The sequence below is a fragment of the Rutilus rutilus genome (genome assembly GCF_951802725.1).
Source record: "Rutilus rutilus genome assembly, chromosome: 14".
NCBI classification, from domain to species: Eukaryota; Metazoa; Chordata; class Actinopteri; order Cypriniformes; family Leuciscidae; genus Rutilus; species Rutilus rutilus.
This window is the reverse complement of record NC_140219.1, coordinates 36,827,886-36,845,500: the sequence shown is the minus strand read 5'-3', so window position 1 is coordinate 36,845,500 and position 17,615 is coordinate 36,827,886. Positions and strand designations below refer to the sequence as shown.

The following is a 17,615-nucleotide window of genomic DNA, read 5'->3' as shown; positions in this document are numbered from 1 at the left end:
TGTGACTGACCTCAATCTCTCCAGTTTACAGTGTGAATCCTTCAGTACGTCACACACTGACTTTCCCATTTTTCATAATCAGAAAATCTTGTACATGACTCACAATTAATTCAAAGTCAGTTTTGTAGTTTACAACCTCTAAATACATTCTGCTTAATAAATTAAGATTTAGTGTAAAGCACCATTAGTCCAGTATAACTGTATCTCTGTCAGAATAATCTACTGTCATTTGTTACGCTGTTGTTAGTCTGTTCTCACTTCTGTATTGTTTCACAGCAAAGATTTGTCAGATTTCAGTATATGAAACAATTTTATAGCCACAAAGTTTCAAATGCTTCACAGTTTAATGCTCTTTCTACTGATACACATAACAAGCCGTTCACTAATAGTGTTTCTGAATCTTTCTTCAGATGGAGAAACACCAGAAAGTGCAGTGCTATAAATGAGGAGACTTGAGTCCAGTTGCCTTTAAATAAAATAAACAGTAAACTTTAATATCACTGTAACTGCTGTATGTTGCGACCTAGAAGTATTATTTTATAATTTCATAATTTCCTAGAATGGGGATATGTTTAGAATTCTGTAAGGGAAATCACTATATTTCATTGCAATTTCAATTGATAAATATTCTGGATATTATTCTGATTTATGTTCCTGAAAGGTGAAAGTTCAGTTATGATGATGTCATAAGCCAGCGCAGTAGTGTGGTCGGGGAAAAAACTGAGCCAGGTGAAGTGAACACAGGCTATATCGCTGATGTTAGAAGATGTTGTGTTGCTTCATGTTACAGTTTTTCTCAATTGCTAAAACACAATTTCTGAAACCTTGCTCCATTTTCTGAAAACGTTAAACACAAAACCTCATCTTCAAGCACTATTCACAAAACCTCTGACTCCTCTTGCAAAATGAAACTTTCACCTCAAACCAGTTTTACCTGTGTTCAAAATCAAACACTGCTCTCAAATCATAGACAAAGTGATCAAAAAGATATACACTATCAAGCAGTCAGTAAACAATACACCAAAAAATAGAAAACACATTGTTCAAAACATATAGTTCTCGAAAGATATCTATGGACTGCTATTCTGTGTAGACTTACCCGTGACACCTTACTGTACCATCAAAGAGTTCAGGGAGAAGTACATTTTTAATCATGTTTCCGTCATTGTCTTTTGATGAACGGAAACATGTTCTATCATAGTAGCTCAAAATGTATCAGACATTACTCCTCTGCTTTGCTCTTTGCAATTTTTTGTGTGTTCTTCCTCCTCCTTGTACCCCTATTTCTACAGTACTGTACCCTGCATCTCACACACTTGTCCTCTCTGTGATACTGTAATTATTGTTCTTTGTTGATATGAACCTGCAACCAGTCAAAATCAATTGAGCAGTCAGTGCTGTTAACAAATGGAAAGCACAATGTTCAGGGACATACAGTTTGTTCATTGTACAGTATACAGCCTACAGTCCACTGTACTACAGTATACGATACTAAAATAGACAAAAATCAAAGGAGTAAACGTGATCAGTGTGCTGCTTCTTGTCTTTGGGCATCATCTGAAACAGGTTAAATCAGTTTTGAGTGGTTGTGTTCAATCAATGACGTGTGTTCTCTATTTGTATTTGATTGTTGCCACTTGTGTTTACCAGTATGGATGACATGTGCATTACAGTGCAGAATGTGTTTAGAGAATGAGAATGTGTTTAGAGTTTTGCTGAAAAGTCTAAGTGAGATCTGCACATTGTGTTTTATCATGTGTAATGGTTTAAGGTATTGACAACAGACTGCACAATTAGCTCAATGAGTTCAGGCAAATGAGAACTTTGTTCAGCCAATGGGTTTTAGTGTTTTAGCAATTGAGAAAAACTTTAAAAAAGATAATTCCAACAGAACTGACCAAATAAAGTTGCAAAAGAGAAGACACAGTCTGTTTTAAGTGTGCAACATGTACAGTATAATGATACTCACTGTAGTTTCTCCAGCTTGAATTGTGGGTTCATCAGTAGATCACTGAGGTTTTTCACTCCTGAGTCTCCTAGTTTATTCCCGCTCAGGTTCAGATCTCTCAGGTGTGATGGGTTTAATCTCAGAGCTGAAGTCAGGATGAGACTCTGTTCCTCTGTAATACAGCATCTACTCAGACTGAAGACAGAAAAAGAAAATGACTCTGATCAATGTTCAGTTCATGTGTGAGTTAAAAGCATCATTAATAAATGCCATACAGTCACTAATACACCAGCAAAATCATGGAAACTTAATGATATGAACAAACCAAGACAGGAGCATTTGAGGAAACTAGTTACAATCCCAGTCTGGATCCATCCTCACTCCACAAATAAGTGAATTCATCACTGTAGATTAATATATAGGATCAATATAGAAACAATAGAAAAGTTAACATTTAATGGGACTGATTTCACTTTTTCATAATCAGAAAATCTTGTACATGACTCACAATTAATTCAAAGTCAGTTTTGTAGTTTACAACCTCTGAATACACATTTTGCTTAATAAATGAAGATTTAGTGTAAAGCACCATTAGTCCAGTATAACTGTAACTCTGTCAGAATAATCTACTGTCATTTGTTACGCTGTTGTTAGTCTGTTCTCACTTCTGTATTGTTTCACAGCAAAGATTTGTCAGATTTCAGTATATGAAACAATTTTATAGCCACAAAGTTTCAAATGCTTCACAGTTTAATGTTCTTTCTACTGATACACATAACAAGCCGTTCTCTAATAGTGTTTCTGAATCTTTCTTCAGATGGAGAAACACCAGAAAGTGCAGTGCTATAAATGAGGAGACTTGAGTCCAGTTGCCTTTAAATAAACTAAACAGTAAACTTTAATATCACTGTAACTGCTGTATGTTGCGACCTAGAAGTATTATTTTATAATTTCTTATTACATGGCTTGGATGAATTCTAATGTAGAATGCCGTCTGTTATTTCTTGATAATAACAGTTTGCTGCGAAGTATAACACACCGTTGCCATGAAAAACAGAGCGTTGCTATGGACGCGGAACGGACTATTTTCTTTAGCGGAAGCAATACAATCGGTTTTAAATCAATAATTTGTGTCAAATTATTTATTTATTTTGTAGGTAGCCATGTAATAAGCGGGATAATGTATAGCGAGGCGGTTGTTATAGCAAATAACAACCCCTTCAGGCTGATTCAAGCTCCGCTTCGCATCGGGGTCCCGTTCAGCCTGTCGGGGTTGTTATTTGCTATAACAACCGCCTCGCTATACATTATCCCTTACGTAATTTCCTAGAATGGGGTTATGTTTAGAATTCTGTAAGGGAAATCACTATATTTCATTGTAATTTCAATTGATAAATACTCTGGATATTATTCTGATTTACCCATATTTTCCGGACTATAAGTCGCTCCAGAGTATAAGTCGCATCAGTCAAAAAATGCGTCATGAAGAGAAAAAAAACATATATAAGTCGCATTTATTTAGAAATTTATTTCACAAAATCCAAGACCAAGAACAGACATTTAATCTGGAAAGGCAAGTTATTCAACTACACAGCACACAGAACAACAGGCTGAGTAGGTGTCCGGTGTGTTAACGCAACACATTAACAGTTATTCAGCTACACAATAGCATAAATAACATATACCTGGGAGGCTGAATAGGCTAAATTAACATAAGCCAGCGACTCCAACCATAGATATCATATAATAAAGGCTAGATGTCTTACGGCGGAGTCACTTCCGGCATCACCGGTGGCCATCTTACCACAGGGAAGCTGTGAATTAAGGTGAGTGATCAGCACGCACACAAATCCTCTTATCTCGCTGAAATCTGGAGGGATTTACAAACGGTTTGGTATCTTACAAACGTTATTAACGTGGCTATAATTCTGAATGCTTGAGCATGTTGAACATAATTATTCATATGTATGCAGTGTAATAGCTACATCTCTGACGTTTATAACAAACCAAACCATTTGAAAATCGGTAGAAAATTGAGCAAGTTATGATTATTTAAAAGTACATGCACCATGTTACGAGTGAGCGAGCACCCTGTGGTAAGATGGCTGCCGTGTGCGGACGTCGACCTCCATTGGCCAGCAGCGCGGACGAGACATCTAGCCTTTATTATATGATATCTATGACTCCAACAAGCAAGTTACCAGTAAACAAGTTCACCAAGCCCCGCGATCTCATTCCACATCACTGAATCCATTGAATTTTCTTCATCCTAGGTTTCACTTCTGAACAACTCCGCCAACTACAGCGCCATCTCGCGGCTGTAGACGGTAATGTTTTCGCTTGGTTCATCTCAGTCTGAATTAATTTTGATATATAAGTCGCACCTGACTATAAGTCGCAGGACCAGCCAAACTATGAAAAAAAGTGCAACTTATGTTCCTGAAAGGTGAAAGTTAAAACTTTGTGAATTAATTTCATTGTGTAGTATTAGTGTTTTTTTTAACAAGATTCTGTGATAACCGTGAGTGATCATGTTGGCCACTATAATCATGAAATGAAATTTAGTTATGCTCAACTAAAATCAACTATAATTATGTGTTTTTACAGTATAATATGTAAACATTTAAATTATATAATGTAAATAAGTATAATAAAAGTAAACATTTAAATGGACTGATTTCACATTTTCATAATCAGAAAATCTTGTGCATGACTCACAATTAATTCAAAGTCAGTTTTGTAGTTTACAACCTCTGAATACATTTTGCTTAATAAATTAAGATTTAGTGTAAAGCACCATTAGTCCAGTATAACTGTAACTCTGTCAGAATAATCTACTGTCATTTGTTACGCTGTTGTTAGTCTGTTCTCACTTCTGTATTGTTTCAAAGCAAAGATTTGTCAAATTTCAGTATATGAAACAATTTTATAGCCACAAAGTTTCAAATGCTTCAGTTTAATGCTCTTTCTACTGATACACATAACAAGCCGTTCACTAATAGTGTTTCTGAATCTTTCTTCAGATGGAGAAACACCAGAAAGTGCAGTGCTATAAATGAGGAGACTTGAGTCCAGTTGCCTTTAAATAAAATAAACAGTACACTTTAATATCACTGTAACTGCTGTATGTTGCGACCTAGAAGTATTATTTTATAATTTCATAATTTCCTAGAATGGGGATATGTTTAGAATTCTGTAAGGGAAATCACTATATTTCATTGCAATTTCAATTGATAAATATTCTGGATATTATTCTGATTTATGTCCCTGAAAGGTGAAAGTTCAGTTATGATGATGTCATAAGCCAGCACAGTAGTGTGGTCGGGAAAAAACTGAGCCAAGTGAAGTGAACACAGGCTATATCGCTGATGTTAGAAGATGTTGTGTTGCTTCGTGTTAGTGATGTATGTCTCGAGACCTGTCTTGAGACCACTTTTACGTGGTCTCGGTCTTGTCACGGTCTTGACGGTCTTTGGTCTTGGTCTTGTCTTGGTCTCGGACCTCTCGGTCTTGTCTAGGTCTCGCTGTCTCAGACTGACATAGTGGTCGGGGGATTTAGCAATACAATACTACAATATCCACGACGAAACAACATTCAATAATGCAACATTATTATTATTTCGCACCCTTCAAATGCAACCAATCACATGCATGTATTTTTTTGTGGCACAGCCGTTGGCGCTCATCCATCCATGTAACATTATGCCTCAATGAGTGAGTGTGACTCGTTTTGCCTATTTGAACGATGTATACCTTAATGGTCCAGTGGTAGAACTTTCGCCAACCGTGTCAGAGGTTCTGGGTTCTAATCCGCACTTGTATAGTTTTTTTTTTTTCGTATAGTTTTTTTTTTTCTCATCAAAACCGATTATGTTCATCAGTGGTTGTATATCAAGCAGGGACACGTTTGTGTGCATTATGTTTTGTGATTTCACCAGAACGAATAGAGTATCCACAACGGATTGAAGCGCGCGTCCGAGTGAAGACAGTGCGGCGTGTGTACGAGCCACACGAGAAAACACTGTATCTGCGCCACTGATCGCAGCGGCAACGAGCACTTTGATCACTTGATTTAAAAAACACATATCAGTGACATGATGGGTTTTAACTTCATTCTGGAGATTTTGGGTTACTGCACAACTGACAGATGACTTTGAGCGCACCGCCCACGGTGTGTGTGTGTGTGTGTGTGTGTGTGTTTGTGTGTGTTGTTTGATTACAGTATTGTATTTATGATGGTGTTAGACTAAATAAAAGGTCTTTTAAATATAATCTGCATATCTCCGTTGTGTTGACTAAACATTAGGCCTAATCCAAGTTTATAATTGTGTATCTTTAATTTGATGTTACGATTTCATCTACACATTAAGTATAATTTCAATTGGTTACATATTTCTCATTCTTTAGACAGTTGTTGGAGGAGCAAGATGGTGTTGGAGGTGTTCATGTTTTGTCAGATGAACCAGTCAGTACCAGTCATGTCAGTCCTCAACAGTACACAAAAGTTAAGGGAGTCTCAATCCTCTAATAGTGCAGTAACAGCTGTCATGCAATTGCTACACATAGTTGATCTCACCCAGTCTGCAGTGAGCTCACAGTCACACACATGGTAAATGGTAAATGGATCATGGACTGCATTTATATAGCGCTTTCACAGACCTATGCACTTTACATATTGCCTCACATTCACCCATTCATTCACCCATTCATTCACCGACGGCGGTGTCAGCCATGCAAGGCGCCATCCAGCTCGTCGGGAGCAGCCGGGGTTAGGTGTCTTGCTCATGGACACTTGGTCAGGTGGAACCGGGGATTGAACCACCAACCTTTCGGTTTGTAGACAACCTACATGAACCACTGAGCCACTGCCGCCCCATATGACACGGTCATGGCATACAGAGACGACACATGACATGGTCTGTCTCTGTATTGTTCTGCCTGTGTAGTTGAAGTAATACCGTCTAATATGTATTGAATGTAAACTGCAGCTGAAACCTAGTATGCTGCTGTTCTTGAATTCATACAAGTTATTGCTTAGCTTCAACACTAGTCTGTTTTTTTTTTCCACCGGTCTCGACTTGGTCTTGGTCTTGACTTGGTCTGTCTTGGTCTTGGTTTAGGTGGTCTTGACTACAAGTCTACTTCGTGTTAAAGATAATTCCAACAGAACTGGCAAAATAAAGTTGCAAAAGAGAAGACACAGTCTGTTTTAAGTGTGCAACATGTACAGTATAATGATACTAACTGTAGTTTCTCCAGCTTGAGTTGTGGGATCTTCAGTAGATCACTGAGGTTTTTCACTCCAGAGACTCCTAGTTTATTCCCACTCAGGTCCAGCTCTCTCAGGTGTGATGGGTTTGATTTCAGAGCTGAAGTCAGAGCATAACAACCTTCATCTGTCATATCACAGCGGCTTAACCTACATTAGCAGAGAGAGAGAGAGAGAGAGAGAGAGAGAGAGAGAGAGAGAGAAAGAAGAAGAAGAAGAAGAAGAAGAAGAAAAGAAATTAACTCTTTATTCTGTAAAGTCACATCATCTTCATAAACAAATAAAACAGACACAGGAATTGAGATCATCTTCATTTCACCAGATCACAAAATACTAAGGTGAAAATGTTACACAAATATAATGTGAACTCAGGCTCATCTCAGGAAATATTACATCAGATACAGTAACATGACTATTAAAAGTAATGTAAGATTATGAATAAATGAGCAATCCTCACATCAGTGTGTTGAGTTGACAGTGTTTATCCTGCAGTAGAGCAGCGAGCTGATTCACTCGTGTGTCTCCTAGTTCATGTCCACTCAGATTCAGCTCTCTCAGGAGTAACGGGTTTTTACCCACAACTCTATTCACATACTGACAGGCTTCCTCTGCAGCAGGACTCAAAAACCTGCAGAAGAGAAGATGAAGCAGATTCAGTTCAGTTCTCAACTAAACCTGGTGTAATGAAAACATCCAGCAGTTGGTGCTGATGAAAACCATTTTATAGGATTTGTGTCTTGAAATCACTGTCAACAATCTGCAACATCTGAAATAATATTTCTATAAATAATTCTCCTGCATATGATTGATTTAGTTAATTATTAGACCCTGTCTCACCTCAGTGTCTTCAGTTGACAGTGTAGATCATTGAGCTGCTTCACTCCTGATTCTCCAGGATCATTGCCTGTGAGATGCAGCTCTATCAGGTGTGAAGGGTTTGATCTCAGAGCTGAAGCAAGAGCTTTATAACCTTCTTCTGTTACACTGCACTCACAGAGTCTACAGAGAGGAAAATTTAACATTCAGCTGATTAATCAGTTATTATTAACATTACCAGAACCATATAAATCCTTAAAATCAATTATAATGTAGACAAAATAGTGATGTAAAACACTCAACTAACTACAGAAAGTGTTTAGTAGAGACCATCTGCAAAGCTGAAAGCAGAATCAAAGATACGAAGCTCCTTCAAAAACAATAAAATACATGAATCCTGTCACATATAATCTTAAGAACAGTGATAACTACCAGATCTCGCCCTCCAACCTCTGAATACACACTTTGCTTAAATCAGTGGTTCTCAAACTTTTTTGGTCGCGTTCCCCTTTAAACCTTTAAACAAATCTCGCCCCAACCACACACACACACACACACACCTCTGACTACCAAATAATTTCACAAAAAAATGATAAAAAACGGAAAGATTTTTTTACATTGAAAAACGTGCAATGAAAAACACCTGCAATAGTTTCACTTTGTAATGTTATTGAATCATAAAACAGTAAGAGAGAATAATAGATCAGATCTTAACTTTTAATTTAAATAAACAAAAACATTTAAATATTTTAGTAATGCTTTGGATGAACAATATATAAAAACATCAATATATAACAGCTTTTGAGAGCGCATCACAATCTCAGCTTCTTGTTCATCTTCTCACCGGAACACACACAGCAGCGGAGCGGCGCGTTCACAGTAATAGCAGCTTGTGATTCGGGACGCTGAAGAGGTGCTTTTCTATGGCGAGAAACTTCTATGTTGGTCTTGTTCAGACTGTCTGAAGAAGATGATTTTAACGATTCAGTGTATTTTTGCCGCTCGATGCCGCTTTATAAAGGAAGAGCGCTAACCGCTATTCACGCTCTTGAAGGTTTAGGGAAAAATAGTTTTGCACGACATACCGGTACTAGAAAGGTCTCACAATACACTGCTATTAATAACGGTACAATATATAATTTTATTAGTACCAGTACTCTAAGAGTGACAGCACTCTAAATAATAAGAGCAGTATTTCTTTATTTGCGTGGATGTGTGAGCCGGAGTCAGGCTGTGTGTGCAGAGCTCTGCTTCCACTCTTTACATTCACTACAACAGAAGCAGAACAGTAAAATACACACGCAGCGCTTGACAAAGAAACATGCATAAGAGAATAAAGCGTGGGACGTGCTCAGACCTGGGGTCTCATTTATAAAACTATGCATAGGATTCTTACTAAAAGTTTACGTGCGCCCGAAAGCCAAAAATGGCGTACGGCAAAAAATATTCCGACTTATAAAACGTACTCAGTTACTAAACGTAACCTCTGTTCTCTCTAGAGAGGGAACGAGTATTGCGTAAGTAGCTTACGCTGCGGGAAAGTCTCCTTTCTCGAGATACTGAAGCCCAAAAATTATCCTTAATTTTTAATAATCTTGTCAACGCAGTGCGGCAGCCTGCAGACCTAGGGCAGGTGACTCGCGTGCCCATTGGCTGCCCTGCGGCAACTGCAGCAGCCTATCGCTGAGCCCTTGGCGTGACGTCACGACCAATGAGCGCGCTTGGCGCGCTTAATGCATCACAGCCCGTCATTAGGGGTGTGGCTTAGCGTATATAAGCAAGGCTCAGAGGCTGCTTCACTGGTTTCTGTCGCATGAAGCGAATGAGCTTGTGGCGCGAGCACGGCGGGTTACGCAATACTCGTTCCCTCTCTAGAGAGAACAGAGGTTACGTTTAGTAACCGAGTACGTTCTCTTACGAGAGGTTCTCTCGTATTGCGTAAGTAGCTTACGCTGCGGGAACTCCCTTGTCAACGCCGTGCGCGTGCCCAGCATCCACTGAATGAGTCCCAGGGAGAGCCCGGGGAATGTGATAGCGGAGCCGGGCGGCCAACAGAGGGCTAGCGCAGTACACAAGCACATACTATGGGGCGCGGAGCGGCACAGCCGGTCCGAACTGACACTCCCTACGTAGTGCAGCTCAACCAGTAGAGCTAAATCACACAACGTAGCCCGCGCACAGACAGTGGGCTGGCTACGCGAGACTTAGACTGATAACACTTTCGCCTGCAAAGCGGGAACTTCCAGGTTGTAAAACCTCACAAATTGTGGAGGGGGAGGCCCAGCCTGCCACTGCACAAATGTCATGAATGGGAATCCCGCTGGACCACGCCCACGATGAGGCCATGCCTCTGGTGGAGTGCGCTCGAATGCCCAGTGGGCACTGCAGGTCTTTAGACGCATAAGCAGCAGCAATAGCGTCCACTATCCATCTGGACAGGGTGTGTTTCGAGGCGGCGAGACCCTTGGTGCGCCCACCAAACGAAACAAACAGCTGCTCCGAGCGCCTGAAGGCGGTGGAGCGCGAAATATAGTTTCTCAACGCCCTAACTGGACAGAGGAGATTACTATCTGCCTCGCTGCCAGAATTCGGCAGGGCTGAGAGAGAAATGACCTGCGCTCTGAAGGGAGTGCCCAAAATTTTGGGAACATAACCATGCCTCGGTCTGAAAATGACTTTAGAGTCATTGGGTCCGAACTCGAGGCACGCGGCGTTAACAGATAACGCGTGAAGGTCTCCCACTCGTTTGACTGAAGACAGTGCTATCAGAAAAACGGTTTTGAGCGTGAGGTATTTCATATCCACAGTTTCCACAGGTTCAAAGGGATGCGCTTTCAGGGCTTCTAAGACCAGTGAAAGATCCCACATAGGAACCGAGGGGGGTCGCGGGGGGTTCATCCTCCTAGCTCCTCTAAGGAAGCGGATGACGAACTCGTTCCTTCCTAATGGCGGCCCAGCTCTGAGACAGAGAACGCTGAAATGGCCGCGACATAGACTTTGAGCGTGGAGGGGGACCTGCCCGCGTCCAGCAGCTCTTGAAGGAAGCACAATACTTGCGATACCCCACATGTCTGTGGATCGAGCCCCTTGGCAGTGCACCATCTGTTAAACACAGACCATTTAGACGTGTAGAGCCGCCTCGTAGAGGGAGCTCTGGATTGTATGATCGTGTTCATGACCCCTTCTGGCAGATCAGTGTGTAATGGTTGAGGCTCCACGCATGCAGAGACCAGCGCTCTGGATGGGGATGCCAGATCGAGCCGCGGGCTTGAGAGAGAAGGTCTCTCCGCACCGGAATCGGCCAAGGGACTGAATCTGCCAGTTGTATTAGTTCCGGGAACCAAGCTTGGTTCTCCCAGTACGGGGCTATGAGGAGCACTGTGTGGCGCGCTTCCCTGACTCTCTTGATGACCTGAGGCAGCAGAGAGACCGGGGGAAAAGCGTATAGCGGGCCGCTGGGCCAGGTCTGGGCCAGGGCGTCCCAGATCTTCCAGATGGCTGAGAAGCGCTGTTCTGTGAGACACAAGTTCTGTCTCTGACTGCGCTAGAACAAGCCAATCGTCCAGATAGTTCAGTATTCGCATACCCTGTCTTCTCAGGGGAGCGAGAGCCGTGTCCATGCATTTCGTAAATGTACGGGGTGCTAAAGACAGGCCGAACGGCAGGACTGTGTATTGATATACTCGACCGTCGAAGGCGAATCTCAAGAATGGCCTGTGACGGGGAGTTATCTGGATCTGGAAATACGCGTCTTTCAGATCGAGAGAGATAAACCTGGGTGGATCTGCGCAAGGATCTGTCTGGTTGTAATCATCTTGAACGGCCGTCTCATGAGGGCTTTGTTCAGATGTCTCAGATCTAAAATAGGTCTTAACGCTCCGTCCTTCTTGGGAACGAGGAAGTAACGGCTGTAAAAGCCTGACTCGCTCAGGGAAGGATGAACCTGTTCTATGGCCCCTTTGCGCAGCAGCTTTGCTATTTCTGCTTGAAGCAGGTGCGCTGCTTCCAAACTCACTTTCGTCTCTGTCTGCGCTAGAAAGCGCGGGGGGGCGACGAGCGAATTGAAGCGAATAGCCGTGTTTTATAGTGTTCAACACCCATTCTGACGCGCCCTGAATAGCTTCCCATGCTTTTGCATGTATAGCTAGGGGTCGAATGGTCTCTGGGTTCAGATCGCCGCGCCGCGCAGGATGGGGAACCTGTATCAGAAAGGATGGGGCGGCGCGCGTGCGCCGCCAATGCTCGAACACGGGGGCTGATAAACAGTATTGGCCGGTTGTACAGCGTTCAGTAGCTCGGTCCCGGAGGATGGAGCGCGTTTTGCTGTCAAACACCCCTGGCGCGAGAGCGGCGTGGGGGTTATAGTGTCTGAAAGTGAGTGCGCGTGCTCGTGAGCGGGCGCAGGGTTTACACTTATAACACGGCCAGTGTTTGGGAGCTTTAGAGGGTCTGTAACCCGGGGTAACCGTATGGCAGAGCGAGCAGCGGGTAGGTGTGAGCACAGAGTTGTGGGCACATTTACTACACTTAGTACTCGAGCGGCGAGTTTCCGCTTTATGAGTGAGCGATCTGAGCGCGTTGCCTTGGGAACCGTGTTTGTGTGAAGCAGTGAGCACATGGGAGTGGGCACATTTTCTACACTTAATGTCCCCTCGGCCTGAGCCGTAGTAATTCGAGGTAACTGAATGGCAGAGCGAGCAGCGGGTAGGTGTGAGCACAGAGCTGTGGGCACATTTACTACACTTAAAACTCGAGCGGCGTGTGTCCGCTTTATGAGAGCGCGCTCTGGGCGCGTTACCATGGGGACCGTGTTTGTGTGAAGCAGTGAGCACATGGGAGTGGGCACATTTTCTACACTTAAGACACCTTCGGCCGGAGCCGGAAAACCCGAACTTATACTCTTTTTGAGATTTATCTGGGTCGCCGTAAAAACGGCGTTTGTGTGCAGGCGAGCGAGTGGTATTACTGGCTCGTTGGCTGCGGTGTAAGCTGCTGCAGTAGCCTGAATAGAGGGGACTGACAGAGCTGGGCGCTTTGATGGCGGTCCGGCCGTAGCGGGACTCAACCATCTCTTCCTCCTTGTAGATGCTAGGAGGACTTCGCGGGCTCAGACTTCAACGTGATCTTGGGCCGCGGACCCCGGGGAGGCGGCGGTCTGTGACGGCTGGTCGAGCGCGATCTAGGGCGGCCGCCCTGTCGTCGCTGCGAAGTGTTGGGTGGCCGAGACGAGCGCTGTGTGGAGCTGCGCACAGGAGGCTGAGCTTGAGAGCGTCCTGTGGCTGGGCTCGAGCGGCGGGGCAGGAAGAGGTGCATAGCCTGCGACGCCTTCTGCACTTCAGAGAAGCGGTCCACAATCCCGCTGACAGCATGGCCGAAGAGGCCGGTGGGCGAGAGTGGGGCATTCAGGAAGACAGAGCACTCTGACTCACTCATATCCGCAAGCGTTAACCAAAGGTGCCTGTCGATGACAGTGAGCACGGCCATAGATCTGCCGATGGCTTGTGCAGCGGTCTTGGTAGCACGGAGCGCAAGGTGAAGAAAAGCCATCGAGTGCAGGGCGGAAGCAGCCTGGCCGGAGGCGGCGAAAGCGCGGCCGGCGAGAGCTGAGGTGGTCCTGCAGGCTTTTGACGGCAGGGCAGACTTTGAGCGCCATCTAGCAGACGGCGGGCAAAGGTGCGTTGCAACAGAGGGGATGCCAGTGTAGCCTTTCTCGGCGGCCCCGTCCACCTGGGAGAGAGCCGAGGAAACTGGCGAGCGGAGTCTGGCGGAGAAGGGCGCATTCCAAGACTTAGAAAGCTCCGCGTGGAGCTCAGGCAGGAAGGGTGCTCACCTAGAGGCAGGCGCTAGGCGGCGGCTAGGCAGAAAACACCCGTCAAGTCGACGTAGTCGACACTGGCGCGGGATCTGCCAGACTCTAAAGTCGAGGAGGCGGAGCGGTGAGAGCCCGACCATTCCTCGCTGTCAGACGCAAGCAGAGAGCAGCTGTCAGCGGCGTCATCTGCGTCATCTCCCCGGGCGACGGCAGTGCGGGCAGAAGCCGGCCGCTGCGCGTCAGAGAAAGGCGGGGGGGAAGGAGAGAGCGAGGCTCGCGGGAGAGGTTCCGGCGAGCACTCAGCTGTAGCGTCCGGTTCAGGCGGCCTTTGAGAGCGGCGTTTCTTCTTACGCGGCCCGGAAGAGGCGGCCGGAGAAGGAGGAGGATCCTCGAACTTAGCGAGTCGAGCCCGTAGGGTCGACATCGGTAATTCCTCACACTGTTCGCAGCCGCCCTGAGAGCGCGGGCTGCGTGGTCGAAGCCCAGGCAGAGAGCGCACACCACGTGGCGGTCTCCGTCGCTGAGCGCGGCTCTGCACGAGCCACAGGATGAGCGAGGCATTTGCAACAACGCCTCGCGCTCTTTTAGATGCATGTGTGTCGCGGGGCGAACACACAAACACAGAGCGGAAAAGGATATAGTGCCGGATAGCACAGCAGGCAGGGAAGGCTGAAGGCGGCGAAAGCGGCCGGCGTCCTCAGGCTGAGATCCTCGGTGTGCTGGTCGCTTGCTTCGACGGCGGCTTCCTCAGAGACAGCGATGCGAAGAGCTTCACTGAAGAGACAGAAATCAGTGAAGCAGCCTCTGAGCCTTGCTTATATACGCTAAGCCACACCCCTAATGACGGGCTGTGACGCATTAAGCGCGCCAAGCGCGCTCATTGGTCGTGACGTCACGCCAAGGGCTCAGCGATAGGCTGCTGCAGTTGCCGCAGGGCAGCCAATGGGCACGCGAGTTGCCTGCCCTAGGTCTGCAGGCTGCCGCACTGCGTTGACAAGATTATTAAAAATTAAGGATAATTTTTTGGCTTCAGTATCTCGAGAAAGGAGACTTTCCCGCAGCGTAAGCTACTTACGCAATACGAGAGAACCTCTCGTAAGAGAACCGCACGTACGCCAGAACCTGTGCAGAATTCACTTTATAAATCCCAGTCAGACTGTGAACATGCGTCTCATCCCCGAAATAACCATATGTGGAGCTGACAACGCCTCGTTTTACAATGCATATCCTCATCTGCATATCATGCAAATTAAATATGATTTTTCATCCACGTGATAACATGTTTAAAGGTACAAGACATTAGGAAAATATGAAATATGGAGGTGCCGTCACATTACATTAATACAAATCATTTAGTAGCCCATTTTTGAATAATTAAATCAATTCATGAGTTCACATCTACATATAATTATTACGGTAAAGGTCATGCGTATTTGGCGTGCTGTCCGGGTGGAGGGCTCCGATCTCGGAATTTCTGCCCAAACCCAGAGTACTCCCCCCGTTGGTAAGAGTAGATGGAACTAGAAGTGAGGAGATGGAACTAGAAGTGAGGAGATGGGGTGGAGGTGGGATGCTGGTAAACTGTCAAGGAACAGAGGTGGCTTCTGCTGTTATTTATCTTGTCCTGAGTTGATTACTGATTGATCTCCACTTGTGCTAATTGGGTTAATTATCTGCACCTGCTCCTCCCGAACCTTGTTAATAAAACATCATATAGTGTGAAATACATTTCAGTACATTTGAGTTTTTCTCAATCTTTTCCGCTGCCCAAATAGTATTTTTAATTGATTTATATTTTTAATGGAAACAGATAGACCTTGTTGTGCATTATTTGTATGAAAATATTTTCTCCAACAATCTGCTGTTATCATGATAAGCAATTATCTCTGTAGTTAAAACATTAAAACACAGCATGCCAGAGGAAAAGTGTTCAAAAGCTTCTCATCCACTACACATATTTCTATTTATTGAATATACAATTTTTTGCAGCTTCTCAATAATAATCAACTCCATTAATGAGAATGGCATATTTAATCTAAATGTTAATATCAGAAATAAAACATAGTTTAAATCATTATTTTATTTATTAAACTGTTATTGTGAACATGTTCTCCCAACTGTTTCCAAGTTACTTGGAAAAACATATAATCAACTAATCAATTACCTTGAAAACAATAACCTGCTCAGTGATTGCCAGCATGGCTTTCGACCCTTGCGGTCAACCATGTCGGCTTTGCTGCTTTTTACTGAGCAGATACGTGCGTCTTTAAATAAGGGTCAGGTTACCAGAGTTATATTATATACATAGATTTTCGAAAAGCCTTCGATACAGTTAATCATCAAATTTTGTTAAATAAACTTCTTTCTTTTCATTTGTCCTCCTCCGCAATAGATATGTTTATATCATATTTAAGTGATAGATCTCAGACTGTAAGAATCGGCTCAGTAACATCACAGCAACGAGTGTGTTCTATGGGAGTTCCACAGGGCAGCATTTTAAGTCAAGTCAAGTCAAGTATATTTGTATAGCGCTTTTCACAATACAGATTGTATCAAAGCAGCTTCACAGTATTAAATTAAAATAATACAACAAGGTTTGTTTCTAGTGGAATTTATTGATAAAATCAAATTAGATATCCCCAGAATATCCCCAACTGAGCAAGCCAAAGGCAACAGTGGCAAGGAACCAAAAAACTCCATCAAGTGACCTAATGGTGTCCTAAAACTCCATCAGGTGACCCAATGGAGAAAAAAAAAACCTTGGGAGAACCCAGGCTCAGTCGGGGGCCAGTTCTCCTCTGGCGTTTATTAACTAGAGGCCGGATTGTAATTTGAACTGTAAGATTACAAATATTATATGAATGCCTGGCTGAAGAGATGCGACTTTAATCTAGTTTTAAACTGGGAGAGCGAGTCTGAGCAACGAACACTATCAGGAAGACTATTCCAGAGTTTTGGGGCTAAATGTGAAAATGCTCTCCCTCCTTTGGTGGATCTGGATATCCTAGGTATGACCAAAAGTCGTAAATTAAGTGATCTTAAAGAGCGCGATGGATTATAGGGCGATAGAAGATCCGTTAAATAGACTGGAGCTAAGCCGTTTAGGGCTTTATAAGTAAGTAGCAATACCTTGTAATTAATACGGAACTTTATAGGTAACCAATGCAGTGATGATAAAATCGGTGTTATATGATCATATTTTCTTGATCTAGTAAGAACTCTAGCGGCGGCATTCTGGACTAACTGTAGCTTGTTAATTGAGGATGCAGGACAACCGGCTAATAAAGCATTACAGTAATCTAGTCTCGAGGTCATGAATGCATGAACTAACTTTTCTGCATCAGAAACTGATAGCATATTACGTAGCTTAGCAATGTTTCAAAGGTGGAAAAAGGCGTTTTTTGTAACATATGAAATATGATTTTTGAAAGACAGGTTGCAATCGAGTATAACACCCAGGTCTTTTACTGTAGAGGATAAAGTAACAGGACATCCTACTATATTAAAGTTGTATTGCGAAAGGTTTTGTGGGCATTTTTTTGAACCGATAAGTAGTACCTCTGTTTTGTCTGGATTTAATAAAAGAAAATTACGCGTCATCCAATCTTTTATATCTTTAACACACTCTGTCAATTTGGATAATTTAGCGTTTTCATCTGGCCGTGATGAAATATATATTTGAGTGTCATCAGCATAACAATGGAAACTAATTCCATGTTTCCTTATAATATTTCCAAGTGGCATCATATATACTGAGAATAATAGAGGGC

At 43.5% G+C, this 17,615-nt stretch overlaps 1 protein-coding gene across 2 annotated transcripts in view; it reads right to left on the bottom strand.

Moving 5' to 3' along the window:
* LOC311304235 (uncharacterized protein) overlaps window positions 1–17,615 on the bottom strand; it is an 807,935-nt gene that overhangs the window by 563,778 nt on the left and 226,542 nt on the right. The window contains exons 15-18 of one of the 2 annotated variants that reach the window (XM_084431142.1): window positions 8,055–8,216; window positions 7,675–7,845; window positions 7,194–7,367; window positions 1,970–2,143 (exon numbers count right to left, since the gene is read on the bottom strand). The exons of the other annotated variant lie outside the window; for it this stretch is intronic. Coding sequence (XP_084287268.1) covers window positions 1,970–2,143; window positions 7,194–7,367; window positions 7,675–7,845; window positions 8,055–8,216 — 681 coding nt within the window. The remainder of the gene's footprint in view (window positions 1–1,969; window positions 2,144–7,193; window positions 7,368–7,674; window positions 7,846–8,054; window positions 8,217–17,615) is intronic. 2 annotated transcript variants of the gene reach the window in all.